This window comes from Rattus rattus, chromosome 2, assembly GCF_011064425.1.
Source record: "Rattus rattus isolate New Zealand chromosome 2, Rrattus_CSIRO_v1, whole genome shotgun sequence".
NCBI classification, from domain to species: Eukaryota; Metazoa; Chordata; class Mammalia; order Rodentia; family Muridae; genus Rattus; species Rattus rattus.
This window is the reverse complement of record NC_046155.1, coordinates 186,665,839-186,684,002: the sequence shown is the minus strand read 5'-3', so window position 1 is coordinate 186,684,002 and position 18,164 is coordinate 186,665,839. Positions and strand designations below refer to the sequence as shown.

Genomic DNA, 18,164 nt, shown 5'->3' with positions numbered 1-18,164 from the left:
TTGGTAATTTGGAGCAGTGGGGACCTATCCACTTGTGAATCTTGTGTATATGTGTCTCTGGGCATTCATATATGTACCTTATAGGGAAATGGGTCAGAATACCATCCACTACCATTTCAGGGTGGTGGAGGGGGAGCGGTTTATGCATAAAGTGCATATACATGAATGTATAGGAACATGTGCACACATGGGACCATTATGTGTGTATCATATGTGTGTGTGCGTGTGCAGAGAGGTATGAGCTGGGGGCATATTTACATAAATGCAAGCAAGTGCGCATGCATACACACAGGTACGATAGCACATTTATATACATACTCCTTTAAATGTATGTAATCTAAGTGTGTGAGATGTGCTCTCCTGTCTTAAGGGGGGACATTGACATTATGCTGTGCATCAAAACAGGTGACCAAGAGTTGCTTTGTCACCTGACCCCAAGGGTGAAAGATGAACCTACACTCTTAGTCGCTGACTCTTTGACCCAAGTGCTCTCTCGGTTAGTACATTCCTAGGCAGTTTGTCGGTTAGCAGTACCAGCATGCCCTCTGCTCACCCTCCTGCACCATGTCCTGCACGTACCACACAAACACAGATGTATGCTTGGCTGTCATAAAAGCCCATGTGTCAGGCCGCCCACCAAGGCAGATTTTCCCGATGAGGGAGATGGGGGAGGTTGGCAGCTCCATGCCACCTGCTGGAGTCCCCCACAGCCAAGTGTGGGTCTGCTTCCAGCTGTGGGCCTCTGTTTTCTTGGTTGGAGGGATCTGGGATGAAGAACTGCCGTTTCTTGGCCTTTGCCCCACTTACAGGCCAACAGGTGGGCCTGCCAGTCCTGACGATGCTAACAAAGTCTCATAACCACTGGAGAAGGGACTGCTAATAGCATAAATGCCCTGTGTTCAACAACCCAAAGGCTCCTAAGAGGGGCTATACACAAACTGGCCCATCACTAACACTGAAGCGAGCATTGCCTATAAGGAAAGACACTGGGTGGGTAGCCCACCGGCCCTTGCATAGAGACAAGTCAATGCTGCCCACTCCACAGATGTCCTCAGAAAGTCAAGAACCAAAGTAACTGTGATTGCAAAGTATAAGAGGCCAAAAGACTTGCCCCATGCCCCACCCCCAGCAAGTGGCTCCCCGGTCCCAGCAGAAGAGCTCTATGTGTCTGCTGAGCCTGGGAGAAGAGGGTGGGCTTGTCCTGGGCTGTCACTGTTTCTTGTGTTATTTTGTCAAGACGCCTGCCCTCCACAGCTCAGTCACATCGAAGCAGCACCCACCTCCACAGCATGGCAGACTTGGCTCTGGGGATCGCTTTCCTCAAAGCGCAGGTAATTGTCTGCCCTCAACAGGGCACCAGCAGCAGCTGAGATCAAGTCTTCTCAGAGTGGCCCACCCCACTCTGGGACTGAAGAGTCACCTGAATTTGGGGATCAGGGAGCCCATGTCCCTCCCCACATAATGAATAAATCTCATCTGACTCTCAAGATAGGCACCTGTTAGCAAGGAGAGGGCAAAACAACCACCGAGTGAAATACAGAGAGGGAGGGGTTAGCCTGCCGGGGAGGGGCGGAGAGCAGAGGGAGATGCTGGGTACTGGGGGGGCTGAGGAACCAGAGCCCAAAACACACCCTGGCCCTGCTCTTCCAACAGCTAACTCAGCACCGTTATCCTCTTATCTACCTGCCCCTCATGGCTAGAAACCGTGATTCAAGATAGAAATAAATAAACAGAACACCACAACTGACCCAGCAACTTGAGAGCCTGAGGCAGGAGGATCACCTGAACCCAGGAGTTTAAGGCCAACCTGAGCAACACAGCAAGAATCAAGATAAAACAGAATGTAGAATTGTAAAACACATGTGGCCAGTGTGGGTGTTTGTCACTCTGCTCCGGTGAGGAAAGACAGGTAAACAGGCACAGAGAGCATGGTCAATGTGTTCTTTTCGTCCCACATGAGCTTAGGCAAGAAATCAGCTCTCATCACAGCAACTTGGGAGCAAGTGCAGGTTGGGAGTGGGTCCTTGGCCTGCCTGTGCTCTGGAATAACCCCGTGGGCTGCCACATCCCATGCCTGAGATTAAAACTAGGGACCCAGAGGCCTAATCCAGCAGGATTTGCTTCTTGGCCCTGACTTGCAGCTGAAAAGGTGAGTGTGCCCTCAGAAGAAAAGAGTGTTTAACGTCACTCACCCAAGATCAGAATTGGACTCCTCACCTACATCTAAGCTGTGCTAGCGCTAATGGTAGTCCAGTTATAGTACACTGCCATTGGAATCCAGAAAACCTCCCAAGAATTCCAAAACCATAAAGGTCTTGGCACCGCACAGGATCATACTCCGGGCTTGATCTCTGAACTCTCAGGAGCCATGCTATGCCAGCAAGGCGGTGATGGATGTGGTGTGTGGCTTCAGGCCAGCCTGGTCTACACAGTGAGAGTTTGTCTCAAAGAGAAGAAACAATGATAAGACACTACGGCTCCCCAGTCCCAAACACAAATGGTCCCTAAATCCCTTTCAAATAGAAATCCCCTATTTACCATGTGGAACGGGGACAATGCTAAGTTCACATAGATGGGTCTTCCAGTCTCACAGCTGAGCGTCAGCTGCTGTCATTCACCACCATGGGTGTAGGGGTCAGGGCAGGCTGCCCAAATATTGCTGCTTGGCTTCTGAGAAACCAGTATCTGGAAGGTTCTTCCTACTCTGCCCCGATGTAGGGCATGCCCCCCTACACACATGTTCACACACACACACACACACACACACACACACACACACACACACACACACACACACACACACACACACCATTCCAAGGGAGTGTAGGGATCCTTAACTCCCCAGGAGAGCTCTTTCTGGAACTTGGCCACCATGAGGTATCATGCAAGTTCTGACTGTATGCAGTTGTTAAAATCTGACACTAGAGGGCAGTGAGTCCACATCCTCAACACTTCCCTGTTCAACCCTGCCGATAATTATAACCTTCTTCAATCTGTTTCCTTTGATGGGTCTTTCAGAAGCCAGGCACTGCGCTAGACAGAGCCTCCAGGGGACACTGCCAGCCAGCGTTGGCTTCTGGTTCCTTCTACAACCTGGACAGGCGACTGCTGGCTCTGAGTTCTGAGCAGACCATGGAGTTTGTGCTCCTATGGTCCATACTGGGAGAAGCTGAGAATCATAGATCTCACAGTAGAAATGCACAGGTGGACAAGGTTGAGACAATCGGTGTGTAGTGGCGTCATTGGAACCCAAGGCATTAACCTGGCTGTTCCTCCAGTGGGAGGGTTCAGATACTTCTTTTAAAACACCTGCCATAGAGGGTGTGGAGCTGCTCAATAAGTATTTTAGGGGCGTTTGGTGTGTGTGTGGGGGGTTCTTTTGTTTGTTTGTTTCTTGGTTTTGCTGACATAGGCTGTCTTTCACTATATAAAGGTAGATGCTATTCTTTTGTCTAGAAGTCAACATTCTTCCTTGCTGAGCTCTCGAAGCTTCCGAGGCCATCAGGGTTCCTCCAAACTATTCCAGTTATCGATGTGCAGTGGGCTTTAATTTGCACCGTGTGAGAGAGATTATTCCCCACTCAAAGGAAACCAGATGGGCTGTGTCCCAACAGCAGCAAGTGGCTTGAAGATACCTAAGGAATCAGCCAGAACCCACCCATCCCACCCTGAGATGCAAAGAGAAGAGGAGGGGTGATTTATAGGGCTGCAGTAGGAGACTGTTTGGGAGAGTCTTGGGGGGATTGTGTCTCTGGGGTTCACTTCTGCCATGCCCATCTGCTTCAATACCCAAAGAGCACAGTAACTAAGAGTCTCACAGGTTCAGGCAGTGTGGTTTGTATGCACCATCCATGTGTTGCTGGTTTGCAGTCTGATGGACACAGTGAGATTAGGGGGTGTGGTGGTTTGACTAAGAACAGACCCTGTAGGCTCAGATATTTGAATTCTTAGTCACCTGGGAGTGGAACTCTTTGAAAGGATTAGAAGGATTAACGGGTGTGGCCTTGTTAAAGGAAGTGTGTCACTAGGGGGTGGACTTTGAGGCTTCAAAAGTCCATTCCAAGCACAATCTCCTCTCCCTCCTCCTCCTCCTCTCCTCTCCTCTCCTCCTCTCCTCTCCTCTCCTCTCCTCTCCTCCTCCCTCCCTCCCCTCCCCTTCCCTCTCCTCCCCTCCCCTCCCCTCCTCTCCTCTCCTCTCCTCTCATCTCCTTTCCTCTCCTCTCCTCTCATCCCCCCCCCTCTCATGCTTACAGATCAGGATGCAGTAGCTCTCAACTACTTCTCCAACACCATGCCTGTCACCATGTTCCAGCCCCAATTAAATGTTTCTTTTATAATAGTTGCCTTGGTCATGTGTCTCTTCACAGCAGTAGCAGTCACCAAGACATGTTCATGGCATAGAGACAGGCAGGATCCCACTGAGAGCCAGACTGGGCAAACAAAGATGTGTATATTCTCAGACCTTGATTGACTGGGCGTGTGGAATAGGGACCAGTCAGAAGAAAACCTGTCAAACCAGAGGAGAGTAGAGGCTGTCCCTAAGGTTGTTGACTGTGGAATCCATTCCCCTAGCTGGGTTGCCTTGTCTGGTCTCAGTTGGAGAGGATACACCTATCCCTGCAGAAACTTGATGTGCCAGGGTGGGAGGATGCCAGGGGAGGCCTCCACCCTCACAGAAAAGGGGAGGTGGAAATACGGGGGGACTGGGAGGGGGTATCTATGGGGATCAAAGTGAATGAATAAGCTAACAGAAAAAAGAAAAAAACAAATGAAATGAGACAAATCTAAAAAGAAATAAAAGAAAAAAGAAAGGAATGAAAACAAATACAAAATAAACAAAATGCTAAAACCCAAACTGCAAACACCCTCCAAATTAAAAAAAAATACAGAATAACCTCAAAATAAAAATAAAAAACAGAAACAAAAATAAATAAACCCAAACCAGAGAACAGAAAACTAAAAGCCAAACCAACAAACCAAAATAAAATCTGAAAAGTAAAACTGGCTAAAAGCTAAATGGGTGTCAATTCCGTGGATCAAGAACAGTGTCAGTGGTAAACATTTGTTCAGACAGCGTTTCTCTATGTAGCTATATCTGTCCTGGAAATCACCTGGCTAATATTTTTTTTTTAAGAAAAAGGATTAATGGAAAGTAAAAAGAAACAAATGAAAAAAGAAAACATCAAAAAAAAAAAAGAAACAACAACAAAAAAGGGCTCCAAATACAACATTAAAACACCCCCAAAATCAAATGTCAAGTAAGTTAAAAGGAGGAGGCAGAAGTCACAACCAGAACAGAACAGAAGTCTCCACAAACAGAGGCTGGGAGGTGACATCCACTCCTAGGAGGACAAGCTTCTGGATTCTAACCAAGAATCCATTTTTAAAAAACTTTAAAAATGGTAATAAAAATCCAAGCCAGAAAGCACAAATTTTTAATTTCACACTAGAGCGAGCCCTGGGCCTTATCACCTGGCCAGCCCAGCCTCCTTGTTGATCTCTGGGCCAGTGACTCTGCTTCAGAAAATAGTGGGCAGCCCATCTAACCTGTGGTGCCTGGGGTTAAGGGCTGGCCTCGCCTGAAACACAGAGGCATAGACAACCATACCCACACCTGCACACAGGTACACGCCTATACATGCAGTAGTGCATGTACACAACAGCAAATAAACAGGCGAGTGCACACACACTTGCACAAATGAGTGCGCACAGCTATACACACTTTCACATAGGCACACAAGTACACACACAAACCAAGCGAACAAACGCATGGAGACACACACAGTTCACTAGATAGAATGAAGTCGCAGAGGGCACCACTCCACACTTCCTCTCATCGCACACACAGAAACCCAGGCCTGGCCACAGCTTAACAGCTGCTGACTGGACCGCCTCAGAATCACTCCTCATGAGGTCACGGCAGGACCTGTCCTGCTCAGGTGGGCTATGGAGACTGACATTGGGCTTTTAGCAATCAAAGCCTGTAGGATGCGTTCATGTCCTTAGGTCTCTGGTTTGAACATTTGCTGTGCCCCCTGCTTTAAGGTCCTCATGTCTACACTCAGTGTTGCCTTTGTATCCCAACCGATGGGTCCAAGATGGTGCTATGGCTTAACATGAAAAAATGCTCTGTTTGTCAACTACAATATAGCGATTTATTACCACCTGTGAGACTGGTTCTCATAACTACCCAGAAAGTAATTAGATTCTCATAAAAACAAACAAACAAACAAACAAGTAAACAGAAAACCTGGGATGGCAGAAGGAACTGGATCAGTATGCTCAATGCTGAGTAGAACAGATAAATACTCTGTCTTGTGTCCTATTGCTGTGAAGAGACATCAGGACCAAGGCAATTCTATCGAAGAAAGCTTTTCATTGGGGCTGGCTTACAGTTTCATCATTATGCCATTATCATCATGGCGGAGATTGTAAGGGCAGACGTGGTGCTGGGAGACGTAGCTGAGAGCTCTACATGTGGATCTGCAGGCAGCAGGGAGGAAAAATATGACCCTGTGCCTGGACTGGGCTTTTGAAACCTTAAAACCTATCCCCAGAGACACACTTGATCCAAGAAGGTCACACCTCCTGATCCATTTAATCCTTTCAAATAGTGCCACTCCCCGGTGACTAAACATTTATAAATATGAGCCTACGAGAATGGTTTTTATTCAAATCACCACATAATCCCTGTCAAACGTGACTCAGGCATGTGCTGTGTGTTGGGCTTACTTTGGTGAGCAAAGGTCCCAAGGTGGAACAGGTGTGTGTGAGGACAAGGAGCTCTGTGCTCCCTGGGACCAGAAGGAACAGAGTGGCTGTGCTGACACAGATGAAATAAACTCTCAATCACAGTCTGTGACAGCCAGGTCACAGGACCCAGGCTGCTGTGTTATTTGTGAGCACCCAGTGCAGCCAGAAGCTAACTATTGAGCACTGACTGGCCCAAGCCCAGAAAGGGTCTCTGTTTCTCAGAGTGCTGGGGGCAGTGCAGTGTGTAGCGCTTTCCTTCTGAAGACTCTTCTGGGGTTTTGAATCCCCTGTAGAGGACCCTCATGGCTGCAGACACTAAGCCTGGGAGGAAAGATCCTCATCTGTAGTGTTCATTGAAAGGCCTGAGAGCAGAAAAGGAAAGAAACAGCAAAATGTGCCACCTCTGCTCACTGTGGTTCAGCTTCTGCCTTTGCAGCTGAGCTCAGGTGCCCTGGAGTCCTCCCTAGCCTGAGTCAGTGATCTCAAGTTCAAGTCCCTACTTCCTGGTTTGTAGTATCAAACCCAGTACAGTTTCAGGCCAGGGGAGCTGTGAACAACATCTAGGCCTTGCTGTCTGCATCTGAAGGGTGCTGTTGAGCACCAGAAGAAGCAAGGGCTACAAGGTCATGTAGAGTACTGACAGGCACTGGGCTACTAGTGACTATTAAGTCACCCTTCACCCCCACCAAGGTGTTCAGGGACATGCAGCCTTAAGCTAACCTTCCTCCCAACCTCGATTTTCTGATCCCTCTAGCTCTACATTTTGGTTCTGCAACACCTCCTAGCCTCTCCCCAGACAGTTGTATCTCTGAAAGAGAAGGTAAATTGCCCTTCGCCAGCCCCTCCTTTCAAAGATGTCCTTTGTAATTCACAGTGGCACCGCAGAGACTGGAACAGAAAGAGACTGCCCTTCATGGTCCTGGGACTCAGTCAGTTCTCAGTCTCCAGTTTAGTTGGTTTTTAGTTTATTTCTGAGCCAAGACTCACCACTGAGGGGTGTTGAGAAAGTGCCATGATGGGGCAGTGTATGTGTGGGAGGGGGTACCTTGCAGGTATTGAGAGCCAGACTGATGCAAGGCTTTCTCAGGAACTCTACAGAAAGAACAAATGGACCCTAATTCTGTGTACTTGTCCACAGCCAGACCTGGCAAGGCCATTCTGGAGCTGGGGGCCTTGAGGGAGTTTAAAGTTTGGTTCTGGAGAACGTGGCTTTTTTCCCTGAAGACTCTGGCGTCATCAGCTCCAAGGCTGCTGTGCTCAGACAATGGCACCCTTGAGATATCTTGTGTTTCCTTTGTACAACGTTGTTTGGCTAGCCTCTTCCTGATTTCACTCTACTATATGACAGCTTTCTGCTGACACTGTTCCTTTTCTCCCCAGGAAATAGATGTCCAAGAAGCTACACTTAGCAATAAGCCTGCTTGACATTTGACATAGGTCATGCAAGACTTCCCAATCCCAAACTTTTCCAACTTCTTATCTTCTAATTCCCTGGTCTTTCCATTTGGGACCCTGTCACTGAAGAAGGTCCTGCAGTTCTAGATTGTACAAAGGCTGATAAAAATTCCCAGAGTCATGTGTGAGATGGGAAATTATTGAATCTCTGAAGAAGACTATGACATATGACAGTGGGGAACAGGCAGTGGTGACTCGTGAGTGAGAGGAGCCTCCCATCTCACAAGGCTTGAACCACCATCCCTAGCCTATGATCCCATAGTCTATGTACTTAGTACTAAGTACTAAGTACTTAGTACTCTGTAGTATTAGTACTACTCATCCTACACTCCTACATTAAGCCTCAATTATTCTGCTAAGGGAGGGAGAGCAATCTCAGGGTTGAGGACAGTCAAACTGGCTCCAGTGTGTCATCTCCTGAGTACCCTTGCTCTCATCTGGGTGTTCCTGCTTGGTGACACCTCTTGCAGTTGGAGAGTGGGGTCCAGGACATCACCCAGTGAGCTAACCTATTATCCAAGGTCACTGGGGACAAACCCTGATGGATATCATGAATTTCACACATGAGGGCTATAGAAGCCCTCTAAAAATATAATGGACAAAGAATTTGTGGTATTGAAAACCGTATTCAGAGCCTGGCACACCCTAGGGCAGCGCTCTTTTATTGAGCCACACCTCGGCCTCTTCTTTGCTTTTGAGCACAGCGTAACACACTTCCTAAGGGAAAACAGAGTTGTGGTTGCCCTTTGCTTGTGGTCCACAACACAGACACTCGAGGACACATTGCTGTGCACCTTTAAGCCTTTTCAGTGCCACTCAAAGGCTCACACAAAGTTATGGGACTTCAAAATATCCAGGGAGGATGTTTTCTACAGATTGAAACTAACTGAAAAGAAGCCACACTGGTAACAGTCAGGCCCACCACCACTATACTAGATCCTTGGGTAGAGATGGCTGGATTCCTTCCTACCTAATTCCCCGACCAGAGTTAGGTCCTGACGGAGAAAGGAGACTGTGAGTACTAAGAGACAGCATGGCTCCTGTGTGGATCCTAGCTGACTTGCTAGAGTTCACTATCATGCCTTAATACTTGTCTTTAAAAGGCCTATGAGTCCTAGCAGGACAGTTTCACTTCTACTTATAGAGTGGAGTAGGACTCAAGTTGCAGGTCAGTCCTTGAGGGAGACATAATGTCACCCCGTGGGAACTTGGGTGAGGTACAGGTGGTGGTCGTTAACGGAGCACATTGGCTCATTGTCATGCAGTTCCCAAAGCTGTGAAAAAGGAGGACACACAAGGAAGGCACCTATTAACAAAGCAGCCCCGAGAGTTACATGAGATCTCTGCCTGCTCTGGTTTCACTTTTGAAGCTATGGGATATACAGACAAAAAGCAAGTTAGGGAAGAAAGGTTTGATTGGCTAACAAGTCCAGGTTATGTTCCAGTCCTGTGGAGGAAGTCAAGGCATTGATATAAAGCTACACATGCCCAGTCAAAAGAAGGTGAGAATAAATACATGGGTCTCAGTTCCTTGTGAGCTCTCAGCTAGCCTTCTTCATCCTTATACCATTCAGAACCCCTGCCTAGGGAATGGTGGTACCCACAATGGGCCGGGTCGTCCAACGTCAATTAACAACCAAGATAATCCCCACAGGCACATCCATAGACCAATATGATCTAGATAATTTTTCACCGGACTCTCTTCCCAGGTGTTTCTAGCTTGTATCAAATTGAAACTTAAAACTAACCAGCACAATGCCCTTATATTCAGGGCCCATGGGTGTTCCCAGGATCCTCCAATCACAAGAACCTTCAAGATGCCATCTCCAGAACTGAGAGCATCTCTCACCAACCCTGTTCTGCCAGGGTCTCAGTCTGGATTTTTTTTTTCAGCACTGCGAGCTACCATGCTTTGCCTTCTGAGCCGTGGGTGCTTTGTTCTATTAGCCCAGATTGACTAAGACAACGGGAAGAGAACTTAAGTAAAAGACAGTCACAGTATTCGCCACTGGCAGTGCCAAGGGCTGGCTTTGAGAGCTTCTTCTACGTTTTCTAAAGATTTATTTATTTATTATATATAAGTACACTGTAGCTGTCTTCAGATACACCAGAAGAGGGCATCAGATCCCATTACAGATGGTTGCGAGCCACCATGTGGTTGCTGGGAATTGAACTCAGGACCTCTGGAAGAGCAGTTGGGGCTCTTAACTGCTGAGCCATCTCTCCAGCCCCCTTCTACGTTTTCATAGTAAGCATTTTCAGATTCCCAGGAAGAAAGGCCACCTCCTGTCTTCTACAACTGTCCTGAAGTGGACTGGTGATGGGGGTGAAGAATTGGAATCCCCATCCAGCAGTGTTGGGAATGTAAGTGATGTGGCCTCTGGGGAAACATAGGTCTTAAAGCATTAAAAAAAAAAAAGAGGAAGAGCAAAGAAAAGAAAATAGTTGCCATGTGACACAAAAGTTCCATTTCCTCCCGGTAAACGGACTCTACAGACACACCTGCACACCCATGCTCGTAGCAACCATTCACGACAGCCAAAAGACATGAGCGACCCAAGAACCAATCAGTGGATGCAGGAAAGGACAAGCTTCATTTTTATTGATTTTATTTTTATTTAAAAAAGGAAGCTGATGAGGATACCATAAGGTGAGCTCTGAGGATACCATGCTTCATAAAACACTCCCTGGGTGAAACACGCACTGTAGTTCTCCACTTGTGAGAAGTGTCTAGGGAGATTCATTCACAGAGAGGAGAATGTGGCTTGGAGTAAGAAAGGGTGACCATGTGTATTTATGGAAGAAAAGGCTCTGGGGATGGACGGTGGTAATGCTGCATAGCACAGTGATTGAGCCTCTGAACTGAAGCAGTCATGGTGAAAATGGCACATGATGTCATGGATGGCAAATGATGTCATGAACTTTAACAGATGAAAGCCTCTGGAGGCCTCAACATACATCCCTTGTCCTCATCCAAGCTCTACCAGAACTATGTTTTGGTCCCTTATTCTGCTGTGCACTGCTCAGTATCATTTGACTTTGAAATGTCTCAATACTTTTCAGAACCCCCTGCCTAGGGACTAATGCCTCCCACAGTGGATTGGATCTTCCACATCAAGACCATCCCCACAGATATGCCTGTAGGCCAGTGTTTGTTAGATCTCTGGCGAAAATGACATGTGCACATAGAGGGAAGCTTTCAGCAGACAGCACTGTGTAGTTGTCATCTCTATCAGCATCTTCCTAAAGATTCTCAAAGAGATCATTCTAAGTTTGCCTCTGGAGTCAGACTTTCAAAGTGTATTTAAAAACAAACAACCCTCAACCTGCTACATAACTGGTCTCGATTGTTAGCTTGGTCTAATCTGCTCACTTTTCTCTTCACGTACGGAATGGTCTCTGTGTGCTGGACTGTGAGTAAAGCACTAGGGGTGAAGAGTGAGCTGATGCTCTGGCAGTGAGGAAAGAAAGGGTGCAGTAGATGTGGGTGTCAGATGAGCCCCTGCTGTGTCCAACTACTGTTGGAGATGTTGTGCAGGGGAGTATCCACAAGGGCAATATCCCTGGCTGAGGCCAGAGGCTGGCCAGAGCTGGGGATAATCACAAAAGATGTCAAGACCAGGGGAATCGAGAGAGAGAGAGAGAGAGAGAGAGAGAGAGAGAGAGAGAGAGAGAGAGAGAGAGAGAGAGAGAAGAGCAACAAAACCTACAACGGCTATGGTGTCATATTTCTCAGAAATTTGAAAATCCAGTCTTGGAGAGCTGCTAGCTCAAGGAGAGACACAGCTGGGGCCCTGAGACCTGTGGGCTACGAGCGTCTCCACTTTCCTTTTGTGTCAGTGCCTCTCTCTAATGGTTTAGAGGGAAGTTAGTCTTCCACACAAACGCAGCTGTGACCCAGGAGGGTGTCTCGGGGACAGCTCTCTCCACCCTGGGCAAGAGAGATCTTTTTCCCAATGTGAGAGATGAAGCCAGGTGTGCTCATTGCAAAGTGTGGACATGGGGAATGGGGAGCCTTTGGTTTAAATGAACCCTACAAGGCTCCCATCACTGAGCACCAACTGTGTAAAAAACAATGTCCCCAAGACCCACAGACTGATTGGAAAATCAACCAGGCAAACAGAAATAAGCGCTGATTAAATTAGTGTCTACTGAATGATTGTGACAGGACTGGCTCTCCATCACAAACCCCAAGTGTTGTTTAATCCCTGCAAGGATTTCTTATAGATTTTTCCCTTCATCTTGAAGGTAGGGGCAGATGAAAACAGTTAGGTATCTTGTCACAGAGCTAAGGGATGGAGCAAGGTGCTATCTCCAAGATCTCCCTGGCTACACATGAATAGATTTAGGGTAAGGGACTTTGCCAATGCTGGGCCCTTCCCCATTTTGTCCAGTTGAGTGGGAATGTCACTAGTTGGATAAGGCCCTGATGTTTCCTCCTCTGTAGCTGTGGGGATAGAAAATAAGACCCTGAGGGCAGGGACGCTGTGTTGTCGATGTCCCCCAAACAGCCCAGCTTACTGAGTTGGCAGAGATGAGACAGCATCACTGAAGTGAGAGAGGAGCCCAAGGCAGGAAATTGGAGGATGAGTAGAGGAGGCTTGGATCCTGAGCCTCTGTACGCCTGCCTAGCAAGGCTTTTGGAGGAGTGGCAATGGTCCCACCACTGCAGATGGGTGGACAGGCTGTCCAGATAATGGCATCATGTTCAACCTAAGTGCAGTGGGAGACTTGAAGGTCCAAGAGCAGCAGAGAGCTGAGACTCGTGCCATCAATAAAGACACAACATAGAGAATGCTTATGCTAAATGGAAGGCTTTCAAAGCATCGTTTAAACTGATGATGCCTGAGGGTGGGGAGAGAAAACAGGAGGCAACTTTCCTCAGTTAAAAGGGAAGAAAGTGGGCGCAGCACAGAGTGCATCCACCCAGCAGACTTCAGTCACAGTCTGGTCAGGCTGCAGGACTGTCTCAGTCAGGCCTCTAACAGTCTACTCTTTTAGGAGGAAATAAATCCCGGAACCCAAAATACTGCTGCAGAGACTCTGAGGCCGAGAGGCTACCCTGGTCTATGGGACTTTACTACCTTTCTACCACGGGCAAGCAGGCAAGGAGCACTATGAGCTGACATGGTGTTGCCAAAGCTGATGGCATTGGCATCAAACTGGGAACACTGTAGGATTCCTGTGTGAAAAGCCATGGCTATTGCAAGAACATTCAGGTAGGCAGCAGGTGGCCCCTGCCCCCCACAAGCACTGTGGTGATTCCTCTGTTGTAGCTGCCTTTCTCAATGTGAGCCTGCACACAGAGATGAAGTAGTGAAGAGGCTGCCTTTCAAATCCTCTTGCTCACCAGCTGTCCCTGGCCTGTGTGTTCTAGGAGTGAGGGGACAGCACCAGTTCCAACTCCCATGCTGTGATCTGCCAGCCCTTAGGTTCCCTGGCTTGCCTCAAGCACCATTTCAATTGCAAGTGTCTTTCCCCAGGACCAAGATAAAGGTATGGCCTCACTTTCAAAGCAGGGTAGGGAGCGTAAAAAGTAGTCAGACACTCAAAGCAAAGCAAGAACTTCCAGGTCAGTTTTGAGGCAATTAGCAGATATTTCTTACAGTGAGGGAGGTAACTCACTGAACCGTCTGAGATACTCTGTACAGCCCATGAAAGCAAAGGAGAAATTTATAAAAAACAGAAGGTGACCCCTACGAAAACAAAGAAACATTTATAAAAACCAGAATGTGACCTGCAACGCCTTCGGAACCTGGGAGTTTCCAGCTTTCACTGTTCTGAGCTCCATGGTGGACAAGAAGTGAGGAGTTTTCACACTGGAGAATGGAAGCGTGGAAAGCGAGCGTGGCCGGATAGACCAGATGGCGCTGGAGCGGCACCAACACTCTCCTCTGCCAGTTGGCTCTTCGTGTGTGGATGTGCAGAGATGCTCAATGCAGCTTGGCAACCCCATCAGGATGGCCACTGTGCAATGGAGGAAGGCTCTGTCCTGGTGATTCAAGTCAGTCACTGATCCCTGTAAAGTATCAGGGGAAATCCAAATGAGCCCAGATTGTTACCACAGCGACCGACAGTGGATCCTTGCAGTGCAGTTTCTCTCTCCTTATCCTGAGACGGTTGGGTTGTTACTTAGATCCAAGGTGGTTCCCAAACAAAAGGGAGTTGAGGATTTCAACAGTCATCAGGAAATGGAGTCCCTGAGGTTGGAGCTAGGTGATTCTGCTACCTTCCTCCTGCCCCGAAGGCTTTTGAGCACCTTCCGGTATGAGTGGGTGAAGGCTGGATTGGAGAAGCAGTAAATGGCCGGGCTCAGTGCACTGTGCAGGCAGGTGAGGCTGCCTGCGATGTCAGAGGCCTGCACTATGGCTTTCTGGACAGTGCAGCTCTCAAATTCCTGAAAGATGTGCACCAGAACCCTGGTCAGGACGCTAGGCAGGAAGCACAGCCCGAACAGTAGCAGCACCATGGCAACCAGCACCCTGGCCCTCCGGATCCGGGGCTGTTTGTCAGACTCTCGGAGTCTCTTCTGGAGGGTCCTGATGAGCTCACTGTTGCAGAAGGAGATGAGGGCAAAGGGAATCAGGACCTGAAGGAAGAAGAGTACCTCCTGGCAGGTGGTACTGGCTTTGGTCTCTCCTACGGGGTAGAAGCTGGGGCACTCCGTGGAATTCTGGGTAGTCTTGCAAATGAGCAGGTTTTGGGGAGTGAGAACAACCATCAGAAGCCAGATGAGGCTGGAGATGCCCCAAGCTGCCTTCAGAGACAGCAAGTTAACTCTGAGCCGAGGATGGATCACACGCAGATACCGGTCTAGAGCCACTGTCGTCAGGAAGGCTACCCCCACACCACGGCTGAATGTCAGCAGGAAGAGCAGGACTTGGCAGGGCGTGTGGCCGAGCTTCCAGGTCTTGCCCTTCAGATAGAAGGCAGCTAAGAATGGCAGACTGGTGGCCAGCAGCAGGTCAGCCACCACCAGGTTGAACAGGTAGACGGCATAAGGCTTCCACACTTTGAGACGGTAAAAGAAGGTCCAGAGGGCCACAGCATTGCCCATAAGGCCCAGCACACACTCCAGTGTCAGCATGGCGCCCACGGCTGTCTCCACCACAGGGCTGGCCGCTGAGCAGTTGGTGCGCTCCATTGGCCTGAGCCACACTGACTCGAAGCAATGCAAAGCGAGAGAGTCCAGGAGGCCTCGCTATGCTCCTTCCTCTGAGAGAAAAGGAAAATGCCCCTTTCCTGTCACAAAGCAGACAAGTTCTGCATTTACTCAGTGAGAACATAATACTGAAACACTGCCAGAATCTGGTCCAAGTAGCCAGCAGAATTTGTTTGGGGAAAGAGGATGGACGGACACAGGGGAAGGCCCCCAGCACAGACATAGGGGAAGGCCCCCAGTTTTGCTGTTTCCTTTGTCCCTGAGAAAGAGGAAACTATGTTTCACTTCATGTCAGGGGCTTCGAGGCCAAGGCCCTAGTGTTCCGAAAATGTTTAGTGAGCAGAGCCATATCCCAGAAGCTGAAGACGGAACTGGAAACAGTTAATGACATGAAGATATCTGCACCTTTAGACAATGATTGGGTTGAAACAGGCAGACTGTTTCTGTGGTGTGAACAGGCTCCAGATGGTTCTGTAGTGTAACTTTTTCATGCGGGAGGAGGTTCACAATTCCCTTCCTCAAATGATGACACTGGTAAGATCCTCTAGTGTAGCAAGATTTACACACCAGGTCAGAGCTGGTTGCCATACTCACTTGAAAGAGTATTTCAGATTTTTTGGCTATTTAAAGTTGAAATTTTCTTCTATTCTTCTATCCAGTCAAAAGTGTGTGTGTGTGTGTGGTGTGTGTGTGTGTGTGTGTGTGTGTGTAAGAGAGAGAGAGAGAGAGAGAGAGAGAGAGAGAGAGAGAGAGAGAGAGAGAGAGAGAATATTTCCTGCTAACTCTTTCCTGAGATCCATAGGACCTAGAATATGGGGTTTTGAACCCTGCAAGCAAAGTGGAATCCTCCCATCCATTCACTGTCTGTCCCTGGTCGAAACGCTGCATGAAACCACATTCCTCTGTCTGGAGCCATGTTCTGGGAATGACTAGAGCTCATGAGCTGCGAGGATGCACCACAGTTGAGAGTTGCGGAGACGGGAAGAGAGAAGGTTTTAGAGATGCTGATCTGAACATTTGGACCACCAGGGCCTCTTGATGGGTAAATTGTGGACATTTGAAGGATGCAAGACAATGTGAAAATAAAGGGGTGGGGTGCCGATAGGAGAAAGTAAACGCGTTTGACTTGTCTTAGACTGTGAAGTTCCTGCATTTATTCTTTAGGGAAATAGCAGCATTTTAAACAAGATCCACAATTATGAACAGTCCCATCTAGAGGCCCAGGTTTGAGACCCTCACTACCACCATACAGGAAGGAATATGACAGATCCTCCTTTACTCTTAGGAACCCATGAGCAGAGTGCATGCTTCAGCTCTTATTTGCACAGCTTAAAGAGAAACAGTTATTTCAGACCCTGAAACTCACCACCTAAAGTTTTATCTTGAATATTTATAATTACTATTTGACCATGAACCCAATATAGTCAGTCATAGGAAATAAGGAAAGAAGTAAAATACTATAGAAAAATACTCGTGTGTAATCTCACTGTCTAAGATGCTGCTTGCTCCGATTCTGGCCATTTCTGCCCTTGGTTTCATTGCAATTTTGATTTGATCTGTAACTCTGCGTATTTGGTTAAGTATTGAGAATATTGAAAAAGTAACACCACCAGCCATTGTAATGAGCATCCCTTAGGTTTGGTCTGTCACATTTCTAGCTGGTGCAGTGTAAAGGTTTCTAAAACTTAAGAAAGGTGAAGGTCCTGCACTTCACCTGGGCAGCACAGTAGAACGGACCATGGTGGTGTGGAGTGGGCAGTTGAACCAGCGCTAAGGGCATGAGAACAGGAGAGCTGACTCTGCCCCTTGCTGGATGAAGCATCCGGAGAGCCAGCTGGGCAGTGCTGGAGAAGCTCACTTACCCTAACAGTGTGGGTGCAGGGGAGCTGGTAGGCTGACCAACTCAGATCCCACCTAGGCTCAGATCTAGTGCTTCGAGTTGGCTCACCCCAACACCAACCCCATCTATGAACAACTCAAGTTCATGAAAAGGTCCTGTCCTGTAGATTCAAACCTACAGGATCTCCAGGACACAGGGCAACAACAGGATATCTCAGAGGAGTCCTGGTGAGGGTCCAGTATTGAGAGAATAGCAGAAACCAGAGGTTCTGAAATAGACCAACAACTCATTGCAGTGAACATTTGCAAGTAAAGTTGTTTGGCCAAAAGGGTATACTGTGTGATACACTACAACTTCCAAGACATGATGGTCTGTCTGTCTGTCTGTCTGTCTGTCTGTCTGTCTGTCTGTCTCCCTCTCTTTTATTTTATTTGGGGATTGCAAGTATAGACAGCATATACAAAAGGATGGGAAGATGGGTGGGATTGGGGTACATGATGCGAAATTCACAAAGAATCAATAAGTTTAAAAACAAAAGTCTAGAAACTCTACTGTGTCGATGCCTCTTGGGGGGCTTTGTGTATACACAGTGTTGATGTTTGTTTTTATAAATCTTATTTTTAAATAAATGTAAAGTTGACAAGGGGGTTTTATATTCTTCTTATTTTCCTGGCAGAATTACTAATCCATGGATTAGTAAGGGATTGAAGGGAATAAGATCTTTGTAAGACTTTGTCAAGGGATGTATTAATGTGGATTCTTGAATCACAGAAAGTCACATTCTCCCATGCAAGCGAGAGGGACTGGCCTTTCATGTGGCTTGCATTTGCAGTGTATCCTAGTTCATGGGCCAGTTATGTTTTATACAAGGTGAGCCTGTCACTTTGTCAGCAGCCTCTAGAGTTGAGATACGACAGAATTGTCTGTAATTCTAGTCAACTTGCCCTGTAGGAG

The 18,164-nt window shown here is 47.7% G+C and overlaps 1 protein-coding gene across 1 annotated transcript; it reads right to left on the bottom strand.

The window, feature by feature from the left end:
* Positions 1 to 14,021: 14,021 nt before the first annotated feature.
* Positions 14,022 to 15,352, bottom strand: Gpr31 (G protein-coupled receptor 31). The gene has a single exon (XM_032896338.1). It carries the CDS (start codon positions 15,350 to 15,352, stop codon positions 14,393 to 14,395), a length of 960 nt encoding a protein of 319 aa, XP_032752229.1. The 3' UTR covers positions 14,022 to 14,392.
* Between the last annotated feature and the right edge of the window lie 2,812 nt (positions 15,353 to 18,164).